At 48.0% G+C, this 19,981-nt stretch overlaps 1 protein-coding gene across 2 annotated transcripts in view; it reads left to right on the top strand.

Annotated features, from left to right (window-relative positions):
* Positions 1-19,981, top strand: part of LOC139237977 (adhesion G protein-coupled receptor E1-like) — an 81,525-nt gene that overhangs the window by 23,360 nt on the left and 38,184 nt on the right. For both annotated transcript variants that reach the window (XM_070867340.1, XM_070867339.1), the window contains exons 7-13: positions 2,430-2,518; positions 7,982-8,092; positions 10,368-10,533; positions 13,090-13,221; positions 15,562-15,743; positions 16,935-17,099; positions 19,020-19,220. In XM_070867340.1, coding sequence (XP_070723441.1) covers positions 2,430-2,518; positions 7,982-8,092; positions 10,368-10,533; positions 13,090-13,221; positions 15,562-15,743; positions 16,935-17,099; positions 19,020-19,220 — 1,046 coding nt within the window. The remainder of the gene's footprint in view (positions 1-2,429; positions 2,519-7,981; positions 8,093-10,367; positions 10,534-13,089; positions 13,222-15,561; positions 15,744-16,934; positions 17,100-19,019; positions 19,221-19,981) is intronic.

Below are 19,981 nucleotides of genomic sequence, written 5' to 3' on the forward strand. Positions count from 1 at the left end.
GTCGTTCAATATTAATTGATGGAAATTGTAACCAAGATTAACGCCAATATGCCTGAGAACGAAAGACTTGCATTTCTATAGCGCCTTTCACAGCCACCAGACGTCCCACAGAGCTTTACAGCCAATGAAGTACTTTTTAGAATGTAGTCACTGTTGTAATGTAGGAAACGCGGCAGCCAATTTGCGCACAGCAAGCCCCCACAGACAGCAATGTGATAATGAGCGGATAATCTGTTTTTTTTAGTGTTGTTGATTGAGGGATGAATATTGGGCCAGGACACCGAAGTAGTGCCATGGTTTCGTTTATGTCCACCTGAGAGGACATTTAGGGCCTCGGTTTAAGGTCTCATCCAAAAGACGGCACCTCCGACAGTGCAGCACTGCACTGGGAGTGTCAGCCTGGATTTATGTGCTTGATTCACTACAGCGGGACTTGAACCCACAACCTCCTGACTCCATGGCAAGGAGTTCTCCCCCTTGAGCCACAGCTGAGATTGAAAGAATTTTCAGGAGCCAGGAATTGATCCCCAGATCCATCCATTTTTGTAGTGCACTCCACCTCCACGTTACATCATCAACTCCTCTTCTCTCCCAAAAAAGCATCCAATTGTCTCACGCATACCGCCACTGTCCTCTTCAATGTCATATCCTGGTCATTTATATTGCAACTCCCTTGAGCGGGGCATAGTTTTAAGATGGTGGAAGGTTCAGAGAGGATTTGAGGGGGTGGGGTTGGTGGGGGGAGCTTCTTTACACAGAGGGTTGTGGGGATCTGGAACTCGCTGTCTGGAAGAGTGGTGGATGCAGAAACCCTCACCATTTTTAAGAGATGGTTGGATGGGCACTTAAAGTACAGCAACCTGCAGGGTTACGGACCTAGAGCTGGTAATTGGGATTAGACTGGATGACCTCTTGTTGGCCGGCACATGGTATAATGGCAAGTACTGCAGGGAAACGAATACGGCCAGGGTGATCTCCTGGACTAGTTTCGATCGCCTGGATGGGTCGGAGAGGAATTTTCCCAGATTTTCTCCCCTAAATTGGCCCGGGTTTTTATCTGGTTTTTGCCTCTCCCAGGAGAGCACATGGCTCCGGTTGGGCTTTGAGTGTAGAATGTTTCAGTGTAAGGGGTTGTCGCATTTATGTGGGGCGGACTGGTTGGGCTGAGTGCTCTTTGCCTTTCCGCCATTGTTCATTGTTCATGGGTTTATATATAACCTTCAGGGCTGCTGACCGAGGGCCGTGCGGCTCTTTGTCAAAATGGTCTCCGTCTATGCTGTAAATTTCTATGTTTCTATGAGTGCAAAGATTCTTCTGGTTTCAGTTCCTCGCCTGGAAATTCTTCCGAGCAGCACTCGCTTTTTGGGCGTTACACGACCTACTAAGCCCCCAAAATGGCGGGCAGGAAGTGCTTGCTCATTACAAGCTGGAAGTACCTTGTCCACCATATTGATAAAGGTCGAAAAGTTGGTGTGCGGTGCTCACAGCTGAAACAGGCGTTGGGTCTTTTGCAAATGCAAGTAAGAGGCCGAATGCCCACGTGAGGCAGCCACTGCAAAATTGGTTTCCCCTGAGGCAGCTGCACTCAGGAAAGCCAGGTCTGCGTGCGGCCTAACAGGCCGTCCTTAAAGGCAGCACCGTAGACCGCGGCCAACCAAGCCAGGGTTTACAATATACTTACCGGTAATGTTCCCGTTCAGCGGTGTGGCTACGCAGGTCCCTACCAGTCCCGCGCAGCGGGGGGAGGGGGGTGGGGGGCGATTTTGGGCCAATGGCAAAGCGGGAATGATCCGCGCAGCCCCTTAAAGGGGCCGCACACCCCCAAAACATGTTTGCCACGGTGCAGTGCTTATCAGAATGTGGAGCCGGTGTGTTCCTCTCAAACCCAGCGGTACGGAGAGTGGGCCTCTACAATCGCTGCTCCCTCTGCCCTGCCCTGATCACCACCACTGCCCACCATGCACCCCCCCACTCACCCTCCCATCCCCACCACCCCTTTGCTCTCAAAGATGGCCGCACCCAAATTTCTTGGAGCTTAATGCAAACTTCCTTCTTCTGAGCTTCTATCGTCTCAGGATCACAGTTGCAAATTCCCTTCATATTTTAGGAAGCGCGAATCGGGACAAGGAGGGAGGTCCTTCAGCGGCCTAGCTAGTTTAGGCAGCGACAGAATGAGACATGCAAACCAGGAAACTCCCAGATCTCAGCTTGGGAGTGTGGGAAGGGGGAGCTGAAATCAAGGAATATCGAATCATAAAACTCCAGCCTCTCTACCTCACAATATTGTAGCATTAAAAACCCGCAGAATATTTTGATATTTCATGATATAATCATTTATAGCTCGCACGAACGCTTCTTTAATATTGTCCTAAATACTGTACCGCAGTTGAGGTGCGCACGCTCCTAATTTGCCATCGTGCCATTCGCAGGTCCCTACGTAAAATGTCTGTCCGACATCTTAAAGGACCAGTCCATCATCGAACGTTGTCTGACCCACCTTCTCAATGGATCACAGCAGGTACTTTAAGATTTATTCATGTAAGTTTGTCGGAAGGATGTGTAGCTTTGAAACTGCTCCATCCTACCACATGGGAAATCAGTTCATGAAGCTCTTAGTGGGCCAGACTTTGCATCGTTGTCCAAATCGACCCAAAATTTCCAGCGCTAGTAATAATTTCTTATGTTCTTATGTAACGTACCAGAGGGTGACCGGTGGCCTTGGAACATAAGAAATAGGAGCAGGAGCAGGCCATTTGGCCCCTCGAGCCTGCTCCGCCATTCAATAAGATCATGGCTGATCTGATCTTGGCCTCAGCTCCCCATAACCCTTGACTCCCCTATCATTCAAAAATCTCTCTATCTCCGCCTTAAATATATTCAGTGACCCAGTCTCCACAGCTCTCTGGGACAGAGAATTCCATAGATTCACGACCCTCTGAGAGAAGAAATTTCTCCTCATCTCAGTTTTACATGGGCGGCCCCTTATTCTGAGACTATGTCCCCTAGTTTTAGTTTCCCCTATGAGTGGAAATATCCTTTCTACATCCACCTTGTCGAGCCCCCTCATTATCTTAAATGTTTCAATAAGATCACCTCTCATTCTTCTGAACTCCAATGTGTATAGGCCCAACCTACTCAACCTATCTTCATAAGTTAACCCCCTCATCTCCAGAATCAACCTAGTGAACCTTCTCTGAACAGCCTCCAATGCAAGTATATCCTTCCTTAAATATGGAAACCAAAACTATACGCTGTGCTCTAGGTGTGGCCTCACCAATACCCTGTACAGTTGTAGCAGGACTTCTCTGCTTTCATACTCTATCCCCCTTGCAATAAAGACCAACATTCAATTTGCCTTCCTGATTACTTGCTGTACCTGCATACTAACTTTTTGTGTTTCATACACAAGGACCCCCAGGTCCCTCTGTACTGCAGCACTTTGCAATTTTTCTCCTTTTAAATTATAATTTGCTTTTCTATTATTTCTGCCAAAGTGGATAACCTCACATTTTCCCACATTATACTCCATCTGCCAAATGTTTTGCCCACTCACTTAGCCTGCCTATGTCCCTTTGCAGATTATTTGTGTCCTCCTCACAATTTGCTTTCCCACCCATCTTTGTATCATCAGCAAACTTGGCTACATTACACTCGGTCCCTTCATCCAAGTCATTAATATAGATTGTAAATAGTTGAGGACCCAGCACCGATCCCTGCGACACCCCACTAGTCACTGTTTGCCAATCAGAAAATTACCCATTTATCCTGACTCTGTTTTATTAGCTAGCCAATCCTCTATCCATATAAATATATTACCCCCAACCCCGTGAGCTTTTATTTTGTGCAGTAACCTCTTATGCCTTATCGAATGTCTTCAGGAAATCCAAATACACCACATCCACTGGCACATCTTGTTTGTTTCAATAAGATCCCTTCTCATTCTTCTAAACTCCAGTGTGTATAGGCCCAACCTACTCAACCTTTCTTCATAAGTCAACCCCTTCATCTCAGGAATCAACCTCATGAACCTTCTCTGACCTGCCTCCAATGCAAGTATATCCTTCCTTAAATACGGAGACCAAAACTGTGCGCAGTACTCCAGGTGCGGCCTCACCAATACCCTGTCGGAAGTTTAGAGGGGTCACCATTACCCCCCGGACAGTAATCTGATGGGACATAGAAACATAGAAACATAGAAAATAGGTGCAGGAGCAGGCCATTCAGCCCTTCTAGCCTGCACCGCCATTCAATGAGTTCATGGCTGAACATGAAACTTCAGTACCCCCTTCCTGCTTTCTCACCATAACCCTTGATCCCCCGAGTAGTAAGGACTTCATCTAACTCCCTTTTGAATATATTTAGTGAATTGGCCTCAACTACTTTCTGTGGTAGAGAATTCCACAGGTTCACCACTCTCTGGGTGAAGAAGTTTCTCCTCATCTCGGTCCTAAATGGCTTACCCCTTATCCTCAGACTGTGACCCCTGGTTCTGGACTTCCCCAACATTGGGAACATTCTTCCTGCATCTAACCTGTCTAAACCCGTCAGAATTTTAAACGTTTCTATGAGGTCCCCTCTCATTCTTCTGAACTCCAGTGAATACAAGCCCAGTTGATCCAGTCTTTCTTGATAGGTCAGTCCCGCCATCCCGGGAATCAGTCTGGTGAATCTTCGCTGCACTCCCTCAATAGCAAGAATGTCCTTCCTCAAGTTAGGAGACCAAAATTGTACACAATACTCCAGGTGTGGTCTCACCAAGGCACTGTACAACTGTAGCAACACCTCCCTGCCCCTGTATTCAAATCCCCTCGCTATGAAGGCCAACATGCCATTTGCTTTCTTAACCGCCTGCTGTACCTGCATGCTAACCTTCAATGACTGATGTACCATGACACCCAGGTCTCGTTGCACCTTCCCTTTTCCTAATCTGTCACCATTCAGATAATAGTCTGTCTCTCTGTTTTTATCACCAAAGTGGATAACCTCACATTTATCCACATTATACTTCATCTGCCATGCATTTGCCCACTCACCTAACCTATCCAAGTCACTCTGCAGCCTAATAGCATCCTCCTCGCAGCTCACACTGCCACCCAACTTAGTGTCATCCGCAAATTTGGAGATACTGCATTTAATCCCCTCGTCTAAATCATTAATGTACAATGTAAACAGCTGGGGCCCCAGCACAGAACCTTGCGGCACCCCACTAGTCACTGCCTGCCATTCTGAAAAGTACCCATTTACTCCTACTCTTTGCTTCCTGTCTGACAACCAGTTCTCAATCCACGTCAGTACACTACCCCCAATCCCATGTGCTTTAACTTTGCACATTAATCTCTTGTGTGGGACCTTGTCGAAAGCCTTCTGAAAGTCCAAATATACCACATCAACTGGTTCTCCTTTGTCCACTTTACTGGAAACATCCTCAAAAAATTCCCTTTCACAAATCCATGCTGACTTGGACCTATCATGTCACCATTTTCCAGATGCACTGCTATGACATCCTTAATAATTGATTCCATCATTTTACCCACTACTGATGTCAGGCTGACCGGTCTATAATTCCCTGTTTTCTCTCTCCCTCCTTTTTTAAAAAGTGGGGTTACATTGGCTACCCTCCACTCGATAGGAACTGATCCAGAGTCAATGGAATGTTGGAAAATGACTGTCAATGCATCCGCTATTTCCAAGGCCACCTCCTTAAGTACGCTGGGATGCAGTCCATCAGGCCCTGGGGATTTATCGGCCTTCAATCCCATCAATTTCCCCAACACAATTTCCCGACTAATAAAGATTTCCTTCAGTTCCCCCTCCTTACTAGACCCTCTGACCCCTTTTATATCCGGAAGGTTGTTTGTATCCTCCTTAGTGAATACCGAAGCAAAGTCCTTGTTCAATTGGTCTGCCATTTCTTTGTTCCCCGTTATGACTTCCCCTGATTCTGACTGCAGGGGACCTACGTTTGTCTTTACTAACCTTTTTCTCTTTACATACCTATAGAAACTTTTGCAATCCACCTTAATGTTCCCTGCAAGCTTCTTCTCGTACTCCATTTTCCCTGCCCTAATCAAACCATTTGTCCTCCTCTGCTGAGTTCTAAATTTCTCCCAGTCCCCAGGTTCGCTGCTATTTCTGGCCAATTTGTATGCCACTTCCTTGGCTTTAATACTATCCCTGATTTCCCTAGATAGCCACGGTTGAGCCACCTTCCCTTTTTTATTTTTACGCCAGACAGGAATGTACAATTGTTGTAATTCATCCATGCGGTCTCTAAATGTCTGCCATTGCCCATCCACAGTCAACCCCCTAAGTATCATTCGCCAATCTATCCTAGCCAATTCACGCCTCATACCTTCAAAGTTACCCTTCTTTAAGTTCTGGACCATGGTCTCTGAATTTACTGTTTCATTCTCCATCCTAATGCAGAATTCCACCATATTATGGTCACTCTTCCCCAAGGGGCCTCGCACAATGAGATTGCTAATTAATCCTCTCTCATTACACAACACCCAGTCTAAGATGGCCTCTCCCCTAGTTGGTTCCTCGACATATTGGTCTAGAAAACCATCCCTTATGCACTCCAGGAAATCCTCCTCCACCGTATTGCTTCCAGTTTGGCTAGCCCAATCTATGTGCATATTAAAGTCACCCATTATAACTGCTACACCTTTATTGCATGCACCCCTAATTTCCTGTTTGATGCCCTCCCCAACATCCCTATTACTGTTTGGAGGTCTGTACACAACTCCTACTAACGTTTTTTGCCCTTTGGTGTTCTGCAGCTCTACCCATATAGATTCCACATCATCCAAGCTAATGTCTTTCCTAACTATTGCATTAATCTCCTCTTTAACCAACAATGCTACCCCACCTCCTTTTTCTTTTATTCTATCCTTCCTGAATGTTGAATACCCCTGAATGTTGAGTTCCCAGCCCTGATCATCCTGGAGCCACGTCTCCGTAATCCCAATCACATCATATTTATTAACATCTATTTGCACAATTAATTCATCCACCTTATTGCGGATACTCCTTGCATTAAGACACAAAGCCTTCAGGCTTGTTTTTTTAACACCCTTTGTCCTTTTAGAATTTTGCTGTACAGTGGCCCTTTTTGTTCTTTGCCTTGGGTTTCTCCGCCCTCCACTTTTCCTCATCTCCTTTCTGTCTTTTGCTTTTGCCTCCTTTTTGTTTCCCTCTGTCTCCCTGCATTGGTTCCCATCCCCCTGCCATATTAGTTTAAATCCTCCCCAACAGCACTAGCAAACACTCCCCCTAGGACATTGGTTCCGGTCCTGCCCAGGTGCAGACCATCCGGTTTGTACTGGTCCCACCTCCCCCAGAACCGGTCCCAATGCCCCAGGAATTTGAATCCCTCCCTGCTGCACCACTGCTCAAGCCACGTTTTCATCTGCGCTATCCTCTCAGGAACCAGGCTGATGTCCGTTCCATTGAGTTTAGTGAGGATGAAAATGTACTCTGAGATGTCCATTCATGTAATGAAGTCTCCACACTCTTGCCTGCTTCACTATCTGAGAGCGTGGCACAAAATGTGGTGAAGCTTTGGATGAAGAAGCCCAATTGATCCCATTTTGGAATTCCAATTAGTTTCCTGGTAAATCTGAGTGGATCACCTGAATTTATTCAATGATGTTGGTTGAGGGATCGACATTGGCCAGGACACTGGGGAGAACTCCCCTGCTCTTCTTCAAAATAGTTGCCATGGGATCTTTTATGACTACCTGGGAGGGAAAACAGGGGCTCAGATTAATGTCTCATCCGAAAGGCAGCTCCTCCAACAGCCTTTGATTTTGATGCTCAAGTCTCTGGAGTGGGATTTGAACCCACAACCTTCGGACCCAGAGGGCAGGGTGCTGCCCCCCTGAGCCATCACACTGGGGGATGTTAAGTTTGCTGTAATCTGAACTGTGATTGATGCCATTTTTGTTTATGTATCTCTTCCGTTTTCTTTCTCATGAAGGCGAAAGAAGATGAATTTTGTTCTCTCATCACATCAACTCTTGCATTTGCGCAGAAGCTATGCGTGACAGCTGGGCCAAGCATGAATAGAGTAAAACCTGTTACTTTTGACGTAAGTTTCCAAAGTGCTGTAATCTTAATATTGATTTAAACCAACCAATAAACTTGGCACCATGTCTTGCTTCGGGTGGTGTGTTCCAATATGGGCAGGAGCATTATTTCAGCCTAGGGGGAAGACATCAATGCCTCGCGTAAAGATCCAATTAATGTTGCTGCAGTTTCTGAGGAAACAAAGAAAGACTTACATTTTTATAGTGCCTTTCACGTCCACCGGACGTCCCAAAGCACTTTACAGCCAATTAAGTACTTTTTTTGAAGTGTAGTCACTGTCGTAATGTAGGAAATGCGGCAGCCAATTTGTGCACAGCAAGCTCCCACAAGCAGCATTGTGACAATGACCAGATAATCTGGTTTAGTGATGTTGTCTGAGGGATAAATATTGGCCAAGACACCGAGGAGAACTGCTCTGCTCCTCTTCACAATATTGCCTTGGGATCTTTTACGTCCACCTGAGAGAGCAGACGGGGCCTCGGTTTAATGTCTCATCGTAATGGCGGCACCTCCGACAGTGCAGCGCTCCCTCGGCACTGCACCAGGAGTGTCAGCCTAGATTTTTTTTGTGCTCAAGTCTCTGGAGTGGGACTTGAACCCACGACATTCTGGCTCAACTGAGCCACTGGCTGACACATAGCAGTTAGATGATAGTTGAAAAAAATTGCGCCTCAGTCAGCAAAATTGGGCAGCTGGGCCCTGAGTGTGGGGTGGAGTGCTAAGGGAGGTGTTGCACTTGAGTTTGGGGCCCAGAAGAGGCGAGGGCCCAGGGGCAGCACGGGTCAGCCCACACTGCGATATGTGCGCACAAAAAAATCCACGCACAGGCATCTTCCACCCTTCAGAATGTAGTTCGGGACCTGGAATATTAGGTCCTCATCAAAACACATGTGAGCTCATCCCTTTTTGGCGTAGAAGCAAGTCATCCTTGCTTCAAGGGACTGCCTATGATGAGATGGTAGTTGAATCTCGTGGTGTAAGTCACAGCCAGATCAACTGGTGGTAGGTCGTTAGCACAGCGAAAGTATTTCTTGCCATGTCGACTGTCTCAGTGAACAACAACAAGAATGATCAACGACTGATTGGTGTGGAGATATTAGTACAGAGGATATGTGAGCGTGTCATCAGGTGTGTTGAATGTGCTAAGAAGCACATCATATTATCGTAATATTAGAAATATTCTTACACCATCCATGTTCCGAAAAGGATATAGAGGCACAAAAAAGATTTACGAGGATGATACCAGAACTGAGAGGTTATACCCATCAGGAACAGGCTGGGGTTCTTTTCCCTCGAAATGAGAAGACTGAGAGTTGACCTGAGGTCTTCCAAATTATGTTTGATCGGATAAACATATGGGCGATGTTTGCACTTGAGCGAGAGACCAAAACTAGAGGCCATAAATATAGGATAGTCACTTATAAATCCAACAGGGACTTCAGGAGAAACTTATTTTCCCAGACAGTGGTGAGAATGTGGAACTCTCTACCACAGTGAATAGCATAGATACATTTAAGCTGGATAAACATATGAGAGAGAAAGGAATAGAAGGATATGTTGATAGGTAGTGTAGTGATATTGATGACTGATATTTAACTTGGACAGTGAGAACAGAAGTAGAGGACACTGGTTCAAAATGAACTAACCTCAGGAGATACTTAAACCGCTTACCCGACACAGCAACAACAACTTGCATTTATATAGCGCCTTTGATGTAGTGAAACGTTCCAAGGCGCTTCACAGGAGTATTATGAGAAAAAAATTACCGAGTCTCATAAGTAGAAATTAGCGCAGGTGACCTGGTCAAAGAGGTAGGTTTTAAGGAGCGTCTTGAAGAAGGAAAGAGAGGTAGAGAGGCGGAGAGGTTTAGGGAGGGAGTTCCATAGCTTGGGGCCTAGGCAGCTGAAGGCACGGCCACCCGATGGTTGAGCGATTATAATCAGGGATGCTCAAGAGGGCAGAATTAGAGGAGCGCAGAGATCTCGGGGGGTTGTGGGGCTGGAGGAGACTACAGAGATAGGGAGGGGCGAGGCCCTGGAGGGATTTGCAAACAAGGATGAGAATTTTGAAATCGAGGCATTGCTTAACCGGGAGCCAATGTCGGTCAGCGAGCACAGGGGTGATGGATGAGCGGGACTTGGTGCGAGTTAGGACACGGGCAGCCGAGTTTTGGATCACCTCTAGTTTACATAGGGTAACTTTGCGCCAGTGTTTTCACGAGTGGAGGCGGGGTGAGGAAGCACCAATCGAAACCAATAAACATGTCTCATCCACAGGAGGTTACGTTATTTGGAAACACATTTGTTGATCCTTCTAGATTGGAGAAGGAAGAGCAACTACAGTCAACCTCGATCTACTTAGAGATCATGGAACATTCCACGTTAGCTGCTGCACAAGCCTCATTTGGAAAAGGAACAACGACCATATCAACCAAAAATTTAGGTATGGTCTATACATAGTGAATAATTTTACAGCTCCTTTTAACATAGAAAACCTTTACACACGGTTCTAATACGAACACTTATTTGCTTTCAGATTTTTATTTCCCCAGATCAAAATCATTATGTCACACTGCCTTCTCAGGTGGATGTAAAATTTTGAAGAAGCTTCTCCCTGGGCCCCTGGCCAATATTTATCCCTGAAGCAACATCACTAAAATAGTGGACATTAGCTCGTTGCTGTTTCTGGGAGCTTGCTGGATGCCAATTGGCTGCCGCATTTCCTACATTACAACAGTGACAGCACTCTAAAAAGTACTTCATTGGCAGCAAATCGCTTCTTCGACAGAACCTCCCAAACAGCATCTACCGCCTAGAAGGACAAGGGCAGCAGGCGCATGGGAACACCACCACCTCCACGTTCCCCTCCAAGTTACACACCATCCTGACTTGGAAGTATATCGCCCATTCCTTCATCGTCGCTGGGTCAAAATCCCAGAACTCCCTCCCTAACGGCACTGTGGGAGCACCTTCACCACACGGACTGCAGCGAGCCGTCCTGAGAATGTGACAGGCATTACAGAAATGCCTTTGTTTTCTGTAAATTCGGCCAGTGTTACTCGCTGCTCACCCAGTCTGTGCCTTGCTTGAGGTCCAATCCGGGTCACGCAGCAACGCACTGCCCCATTGGCTGGGGCAGCAGAGCCGACGCATGCGCTTCCTCGCACAGTGACCTCCTGATTTCAATCGGGCTGCGGAGGGGAAGTTGTGGAGAGGGGGCCCTTTGTTTTGGGCTCTGGATAATATGGAGGGCCCGTCTCCTAATCATGTCCCTTTGCTGGGTCACGAGACCAGGCAGTTTCAGAGGGAACAACACTGCATCCCAATGGGGTTTTTTTCTTCTATTCATTCCTGGGATGTGGGCGTCGCTGGCAAGGCCGGCATTTATTGCCCATCCCTAATTGCCCCGTGAGAAGGTGGTGGTGAGCCGCCTTCTTGAACCGCTGCAGTCCGTGCAGTGAAGGTGCTCCCACAGTGCTGTTCGGGATGGAGTTACAGAATTTTGACCCAGCGACGATGAAGTAACGGCCGATATATTTCCAAGTCAGGGTGGTGTGTGACTTGGAGGGGAACGTCGAGTTGGTGGTGCTCCCATGCACCAGCTGCCCTTGTCCTTCTAGGCAGTAGATGCTGTTTGGGAGATGCTGTCGAAGAAGCCTTGGCAAGTCGCTGTGACATCCCATGACAAATGAGCCATGAATGAAGGCGCGGATCTGTGTAGACCAATAGTTTTGAGGGAGCAGGGCACCCCAAAACGGATCTGCCATATTTAGGAGCATCTTGTCTTACTATAACTATTAAAGACACTTTAATCTTCTCAATAAACAGCAAGGTGAAACATCATTTCGAAAACAGTGTGAGATATTTTAGATCTATTGACCCCCATCTGATGTGCACTAACATACTGTTTGTAATGTATTGGTAGCTGAATAACTCTGGTGTTGCTCATAGTATTTGTACAAAGATAATGTGGGAATACGAGTGTGATAACATATATTGCCCAATGGATTAATCTGGTGCTTGGGTGGAACCATGGCGTGGAAATTCGATGGCGGCATGCCCATTTTTCGGCCGCTAAATGGGGGCCTGAACCTCCAATAGGACGGGCATTGAAGCACACATTCATTACGAGCCAGAAGTGCGGCATCCGCCATATTGGTAAAGGAAAAATATAGGCGTCCAGGGCCCATGCCTGAAACAGGCGGTAGGCACTTGGCATATTGAACTAAGGGACAATATGCCTTACATTGGCAGGCCAGCACCATGTGGGTCTGACAGGCGTTCCTGACAGGGACCACGACAGGCCATAACCAGCAAGATCATTTGTTTAAAGATACTTACTGGGATGTAAATCCGGGAGCAGCAGCACTGCCTGATATAACATTTCTGTCATTAGGGGGGAATTGTCCTATGAGGAGAGATTGAGTAGACTAGGCCTATATTGTCCAGAGTTTAGAAGAATGAGAGTTGATCTCATTGAAACGCACACAATTCTTACAGGGCTTGACAGGGGAGATGCAGGGAGGATGTTTCCCCCTGGCTGGGGAGTCTAGAGCCAGGGGTCACAGTCTCAGGATAAGGGGTTGGCCATTTAGGACTGAGATGAGGAGAAATTTCTTCACTCAGAGGGTAGTGAATCTTTGGCATTCTCTACCCCAGAGGGTTGTGCGAGCTCGGTCTTTGATTATATTCAAGATGGAGAGCGGCAAGATTTTTGGACTCTCGGGGAATTAAGTGATACGGGGATCAGGCGGGAAAATGGAATTGAGGTTGATAATCAGCCATGATCTTATTGAATGGTGGAGCAGGCTCGAGGGGCCGAATGGCCTACTCCTGCTCCTAATTCTTATGTTCTTATTACAAAACTGGCACCAACATCCCATGAGCCATGCCACACGAAACGCACCGTTAATAAGGTATTTTCCCAACAGAAACAGATGGAGGAACTTCACCACATTTATAACTGACATAATCGATGGGCTTCTCATTTAAATTCTAGATCTGGATGTTCGAGTCATTCAAACAATCGGACTGCAGTTGCGTTCAAGTGCACCGGACAGAATAACCCTCCGCGCAAAGGATAACACGATGGATGCTTATTTGAGAACCGTGACAGAGAGTCAACCGGGAGGTAGAGTTTCGGTTCATTCTTGGGGCTTCTCTTCAATACCTCTCTTCTTGTTTTGCTGGCCTCAAAGACAGTGCAGCTTCACAACTTTGCCAGAATTAATGTGAATAACGGGAGTCCTTTGCATTGAAAGTGAAAGAAAAATATTTATATTGCAACCTCAGGAAGTCCCAAAGCGCTTTACAGTTAGTAAAGTACAACATAATTATTGTTGTAATGTAGGAAACACGGCAGCCAATTTGCACACAGCAACTTCCCACAAGCAGCAACATGGTAATGGCCGGATAATCTGTTTTCGTGATGTTGTTTGAGGCTAAATGGTTGTGTTTATTTGCAACACCAGAGTTCTGATTGGTCCCCTTGGATGACGTCCTGATTGCTGATTGGTCCCCTTGGAAGAGAAGACACACCCAACAGTTTTCTGGAATGTGTAATTAGAACCGCGCTGCCGACGGAATCAGTGACTTTGCAAAGTGTAATTCGAGCCATTCTGACTGCCGACTCCAGACAGGACAGAGCTCACTTGGAACAGACAGGGATCTCCCTCATGGGTTAAAACGTTCTCCCGCTGCCCACCCCCCCAGACAATTTCCAACCCCACCACCCAAGTTCCTGACCCCACCCCAGGTTCATGACTTCCGAGCAACAAGCTTCTGACCATCGCCCCACCCCTCCAATAATGGGGCATTGTGTGTGGGTCACGGATTGTTAACAGGTTTACTGGGTATGAGGTGAATAGTGACAGTCATGACTTCCTGGTATCATGCAGTCCGAATATGTCACTTGCCACACACGCACTGAGCATTCTGAGAAATTAACCAGGTGTAGGGGGAGGCGAGAGAGAACGTGGTGTGCGTGTAAAGGGGGGGTGGGGTTGGGAGAACGTGGTCCGTCTTACCATCTGGATCTCATTCTCAGTCTCAGCCCACCCCCAACACCTTTAGACCTGAATCACATTCTGCCTTCATTCCCACCATGCTCTCCGTGCTATTTACCCCACTCCGAGTTCCGGACCTCCTCTCCCCTCCGATCCTCTCTCCCCTTCTCTCTCCACCATCCCTCTTTCCCTCTTCCTCTCTCTCCCCTCTCCTCTCTCTCTCTCTCTCTCTCGCTCTGATTCCCCCTCTCTCTCTCCTCTATCCGATCCTTTCTCTCTCCCCCTCCTCTCCCACTCTCTCTTTCTTGCACCTCCAATTCCCTCTCTCGCTACTCCCTCCTCTCTCTCCCGTCATCTCTCTCTCCCCCCCTCCTTTCTCTCTCCCCCCTCCTATTCCCTCTCTCCATCGCTCGCCTCCTCACCCTCCTGCCCTCGACCCCCTCTCTCCCCCCTCCGATTCCCAATCTTCCACCTCTGATTCCCACTCTCCCCCCTCCAATTACCACACTTTCCGCCCCCCCCACCAATTCCCTCTCCCTCTCTGATCCCCCTCTCTCCACCTCCTCTCTCTCCCCCTCCGAAAGCCCCTCTTTCCCCTTCCTCTATCTTTCTCTCTCCCCCTCCGATTCTTCTCACTCCCCCCTCTCTCTCTCTATTTCCCCTTCCAATCCCCTCTCACTCCTCCTCCTCTTTCCCTCTCTCTCTCTCCCCCTCCAATTCCCTCTCACTCGCCCCCTCTCTCTCTCTCTCTCTCTCCCCCTCGAATTCCCTCTCTCTCCCCCCTCTCTCTCACCCTCCTCTCTCTCTCTCCCTATCCGATCCCCTCTCTCCCCCCTCCCTCCCCCCCTCCTCTGTCTCTCTCCCTATCCGATCCCCTCTCTCCCCCTTCTCTCCCCCACTCCTCTCTCTCTCTCCCTATCCGATCCCCTCTCTCCCCCTCCCCCCCTCCATCTTTTCCCCCTCCCTGCTCTCTGCTCCCCCCTGCCGGCATGGATCAGGTGATGCTCTCTGTGCGGAGCCGAGGAAAGCATGTCCCGTAGAGCGGTGGGGTACAGCGCATGTGCGGTCTCGGTAACAGCACGCATGCGCAGAAGCTCATGCAGATAATCATTCCGGGGATAAACATTGTCCAGGACTCTGGGGGGGAATTCCCCTGCTCTTCTTCGAAATAGTGCCATGGGATCTTTTACATCCACTCGAGAGGGCAGACGGGGCCTCGGTTTAACATCTTGTCCAAAAGACGGCACCTCCGACAGTGCGGCGCTCCCTCAGCACTGCACTGGGTGAGTCAGCCTGTGCTCAAGTCCCTGGAGTGCGACTTGAACCCACAACCTTCTGCCCCAGAGGCGAGGGTGAGCCACAAGTTGGTATATGTGAGTCATCGGTAGGCGTTTGCAAACCGCCAGTGCATTGTGGACCAGGGATTGGCTAAAATGTCCTTTATTTTGTGCCCGATGTCTGAGCAGGACGTGCTGTTGTTGCATTCATCTCGTACAACAAAATGGATTTCCTTCAGAACGGGGATTTCATTGAGAACAAAAGTGCAAGGCCGTATCAGCTGACCTCAGGAATAGTTTCGGCCACAATCGGAAACTGGAAGAACCATGAGCTCAGCGAGAGAATCAATCTCACCCTGAAACATAAAAAGGTTTGTTTTCTCGGTCAGGACCCGCACTCCGAAAAAAAAATCCCACTGTCGTGTCGATGGGGAGAAAAATAATGATTGAAGAGCAGAGTAGGGAGCACCCCAATGGTAAATGAGCTTATCCAAAGCTTGGCTGCCCGTGCCTTAATTCGCACCAAGTCCCGCTCACCCATCACCCCCTGTGCTCCCTCATCTCCATTGGCTCCCAGTCCGCCAACACTTCAATGTTAGAATTTCCATCCTTGTTTTCAAATCCCTCCATGGCCATGATTCCCAATTATTACTGTAACCCCCTCCAGCCCCTACACCCCTCCCTATCTCTGTAACCCCCTCCAGCCCCACAATCCTCCAAGACCTCTGTGTTCCTCCAATTCTGGCCTCTTACGCATCCCTGATTCTCATTGCCGGCCGTACTTTCAGCTGCTGAGCTCTGGAATTCCCTCCCTAAACCTCTCAAACTCTCTCTCCTCTTTTAAGTTCTGGTCGCCATATTATAAAAAGGATATAGAGGCACTGGAGAGGGTACAGAGCAGATTTACAAAGATGATACCAGAAAGGGGAGGCTATACATATCAGGAAAGGATGAACAGGCTGGGTCTCTTTTCTCCTGAAAACAGAAGACTGAGGGGTGACCTAATAGAGGTCTTTAAAACTCCAAAAGGTTTTGATAGAGTGGATACAGAGAGAATGTTTCCACTTGTGGGGAAGAGCATAACTAGAGGCCATCAATATAAGATAGTCACCAAGAAATCCAATCGGGAATTCAGAAGAAACTTCTCTACCCAGAGAGTGGTGAGAATGTGGAACTCGCTGCCACAGGGAGTGGTTGAGGCGAATAGTATCGATGTATTTAAGGGGAGGCTGGACAAGCGTATGGGGGAGAAGGGAATAGAGGGTTTATGCTGATAGATTTAGATGAGGAAAGACGGGAGGAGGCTCGAGTTGAGCATAAACGCCGGCATGGACTGGTTGGGCCAAATGACCTGTTTCCGTGCTGTATATCCTGTGTAAGACGCTCCTTAAAACCTATCTCTTTGACCAAGCTTTAGGTCACCTGCGCTAATATCTCCCTATGTGGCTCGGTGTCAAATTCTTTTTGCTAACATTCTGGTGAAGCACCTGGGGAGGTTTGACTGTGTTGAAGGTGCTATATAAATGCGGGCTATTGTTGTTGCTAACTCATATCTTCGACAGGTTCCGATCGCTGATGGGCGTCCCGTGTGTGTTTATTGGAGCCGCACAAGCGGTGCAAGTTACTGGTCCCCCGAGGGATGTGACGTGATCAAGTCCAACAAAACGCACACCGTCTGTGGCTGCCACCACTTGTCCAGTTTTGCCATTCTCTTGGCAACTTTTGAGGTAACAGTGATTGAACAACTTCGCTCTCCAAAAACAACCGGGGCAAATTCAACCTAAGCCGTGCGTCGGGGATCCCATGGGATCGGGTGGAGTGTACACCCCCTGCCCCCCGGGCACAGTCTAAAAATTAGAGCCAGACCTATGGGAGTGAAATTAGGAAACACTTCTACACACTAAAGGGTGGTAGAAGTTTGGAACTCTCTTCCGCTAATGGCAATTGCTGCTCGATCAATTGTTCATTTTAAATCAGAGATTGATAGATTTTTGCTAACTAAAAGGATTAAGCGATACGGGACAAAGGCGGGGTATATGGAGTTAGGTCGCAGGTTAGCCATCATCTCACTGAATGGCGGAGCCAGGCTCGAGGGGCTGAGTGGCCTACTCCTGTTTCTGTGTTCCTGTATTACTCCGTTGACTTCAGTGTGGTGGGGGGGGGGGGTTAAAGAGCAGCGTTTCACCCGATCTGGTCAGTATCCCGATGGGCGTGTTTCGGTTGAAATTGCCCCCAATAATTCCGAAAAAACCAATTTCTGTAGATACTGTGAATCATTTTCTTTTACTCATTCTTCTCTCCTCCGCTGAAAGCTGTGGCTGTTGCCTGAGTGTCGTTTCGCAGGCTCAGTGGGCAGCGCACTCGCCTCTGAGTCGGAGGGTTGTGGGTTGGAGTCCCACTCCAGAGACTTGAGCACAAAAAGTCTGAGGGAGTGCTGCACTGTCGGAGGTGCCGTCTTTAGGATGAGACATTAAACCGAGGCCCCATCTGCTCTCTCAGGCACTATGTCCGAGATGAGCAGGGGAGTTCTCCCCGGTGTCCCGGCCAATATTTATCCCTCAACTACCATCACTAAAAACAGATAACCTGGTCATTATCACATTGCTGTGTGTGGGAGCTTGCTGAGCGCAAATTGGCTGCCACGTTTCCCACATTACAACAATGACTGCACTCCAAAAGTACTCTTTCCCTATCAGCATTGTGGGAGTGCCTTCACCACACGGACTGCAGCGGTTCCAGAAGGCGGCTCACCACCACCTTCTCGAAGGAAACTAGGGACAGGGCAATAAATGCCGGCCTTGCCAGCAATGCCCACATCTTGTGAATGAATTTTAGAAAAAGGCCAGTTGAGCCAATGTCGTGTTTCCGTGCTGTCGGTTCGATGTTACCGGTGGCCTTTGCTGGTCCGTGAGGGTGTGAGGTAGGTGTTGGCTGCGATGGGCTTGTCGAAGATCTTGCTGCACTGGAGGAGCGGGGAGGAGGGGAAGGACGTGAGGGGGAGTCACTGTTTGGGCTCACTGTATGAAGCACAGCCATTTCAATGAAGTGTGAGCGCCCATGGATCTGTCAAAAAAAGAAAGACTTGCATTTATATAGCGCCACCGGATGTCTCAAAGCTCTTTGCAGCCAATGAAGTACTTTTTGAAGTGTAGTCACTGTTGTAATGGGGGAAACATGGCAGCCAATTTGTGCACAGCAAGGTCCCACAAACAGCAATGTGATAATGACCAGATAATCTGTTGTTTTGTTATGTTGAGTGAAGGATAAATATTGGCCAGGATACTGGAGACAACTCCTTTGCTCTTCGAAATAGTGCCATGGGATCTTTTATGCCCACGTAAGAGGGCAGCCAGGGCCTCGGATTAACATCCCATCCGAAACACAGCACCTCCGACAGTGCAGCACTCCCTCAGCACTGCACTGGGAGTGTCAGCCTAGATTTATGTGCTTCAGTCACTGGAGTGTGACTTGAACTCACAACCTTCTGACTCAAAGGCAAGTGGGCTGCCCATTGAGCCACGGCTGACATTAATGAGCACTGGAGCAAGGAGCCATTGTCCTCTGGAGAGGAGGGGTAGAAAGCAAAGTTTTGTTTTGATTAAATTCGCTTCAATTGGTTGTCGTTTGTATCCATGTGCTGACGGCAGGATGATGTGGATCAACCCCTCAAAGTGATAACGTTTGTCGGCATCATCACGTCGCTGGTGTGCTTGGGACTCGCTATCGCCACCTTCCTGTTGTGCACCCAAGTTGCCAGCCACAACACCACCATCCATATCAACCTGTGCATCACACTGTTCCTGGCTGAGCTACTCTTCCTGATCGGAATTAACAGAACCAGCAATAAGGTGAGAGGGTCTCGGGGTGACCAACGCCCTTCTAAATATGTTCCATTCAATTACAACGGAACGTCGTATAATAATCTTCCTTTACAAAGGGGCTCCCCTCAGATCAGTGAATTACACAGGATATATGGCACAGAAACAGGCCATTCGGCCCAACCAGTCCATGCCGGCGTTTATGCTCCACTCGATCCTCCTCCCGTCTTTCCTCATCTAAATCCATCAGCATAACCCTCTATTCCCTTCTCCCTCCATGTAAATTCCTCCACCCATATCCACGGCCACCCCCTTGACTTTGCAATCTCTCGTGGCCTTTCTATTCCAATCGTATCAATTAAAGATAAAGCCATCTCTGACCATTTCCTTGTATCACTGTCGACCCACATTCCCCCTTCCCCAATCCAAACCCACTTCCTTCTGCATCCGCCCCGGGAAAAAAAATCTCTCCAAACTCTATTACAACTGCACTTATCAACTCAAAACTGTCCAACCTTTGGCCCTCTTTTAACAATAACATTTCTTCAGCCACCGATCTGCTCAATCCCACCTCAATATCACCTTTGATGCCCTGGTCCCGATTAAAGTGATTACTCTCTCCCACCCTTGTCCAGCCTCTCCTTAAATGCATCGATACTATTCGCTTCAACCACTCCTGTGGTTGCAAGTTCCACATTCTCACCACGCTCTAGGTAAAGAAGTTTCTCCTGAATTCACTATTGGATTTCTTGGGGATTATTTTATATTGATGACCCCTAGTTCTGGTCTTC

Source organism: Pristiophorus japonicus, chromosome 24 (genome assembly GCF_044704955.1).
Source record: "Pristiophorus japonicus isolate sPriJap1 chromosome 24, sPriJap1.hap1, whole genome shotgun sequence".
Taxonomy (NCBI): domain Eukaryota; kingdom Metazoa; phylum Chordata; class Chondrichthyes; family Pristiophoridae; genus Pristiophorus; species Pristiophorus japonicus.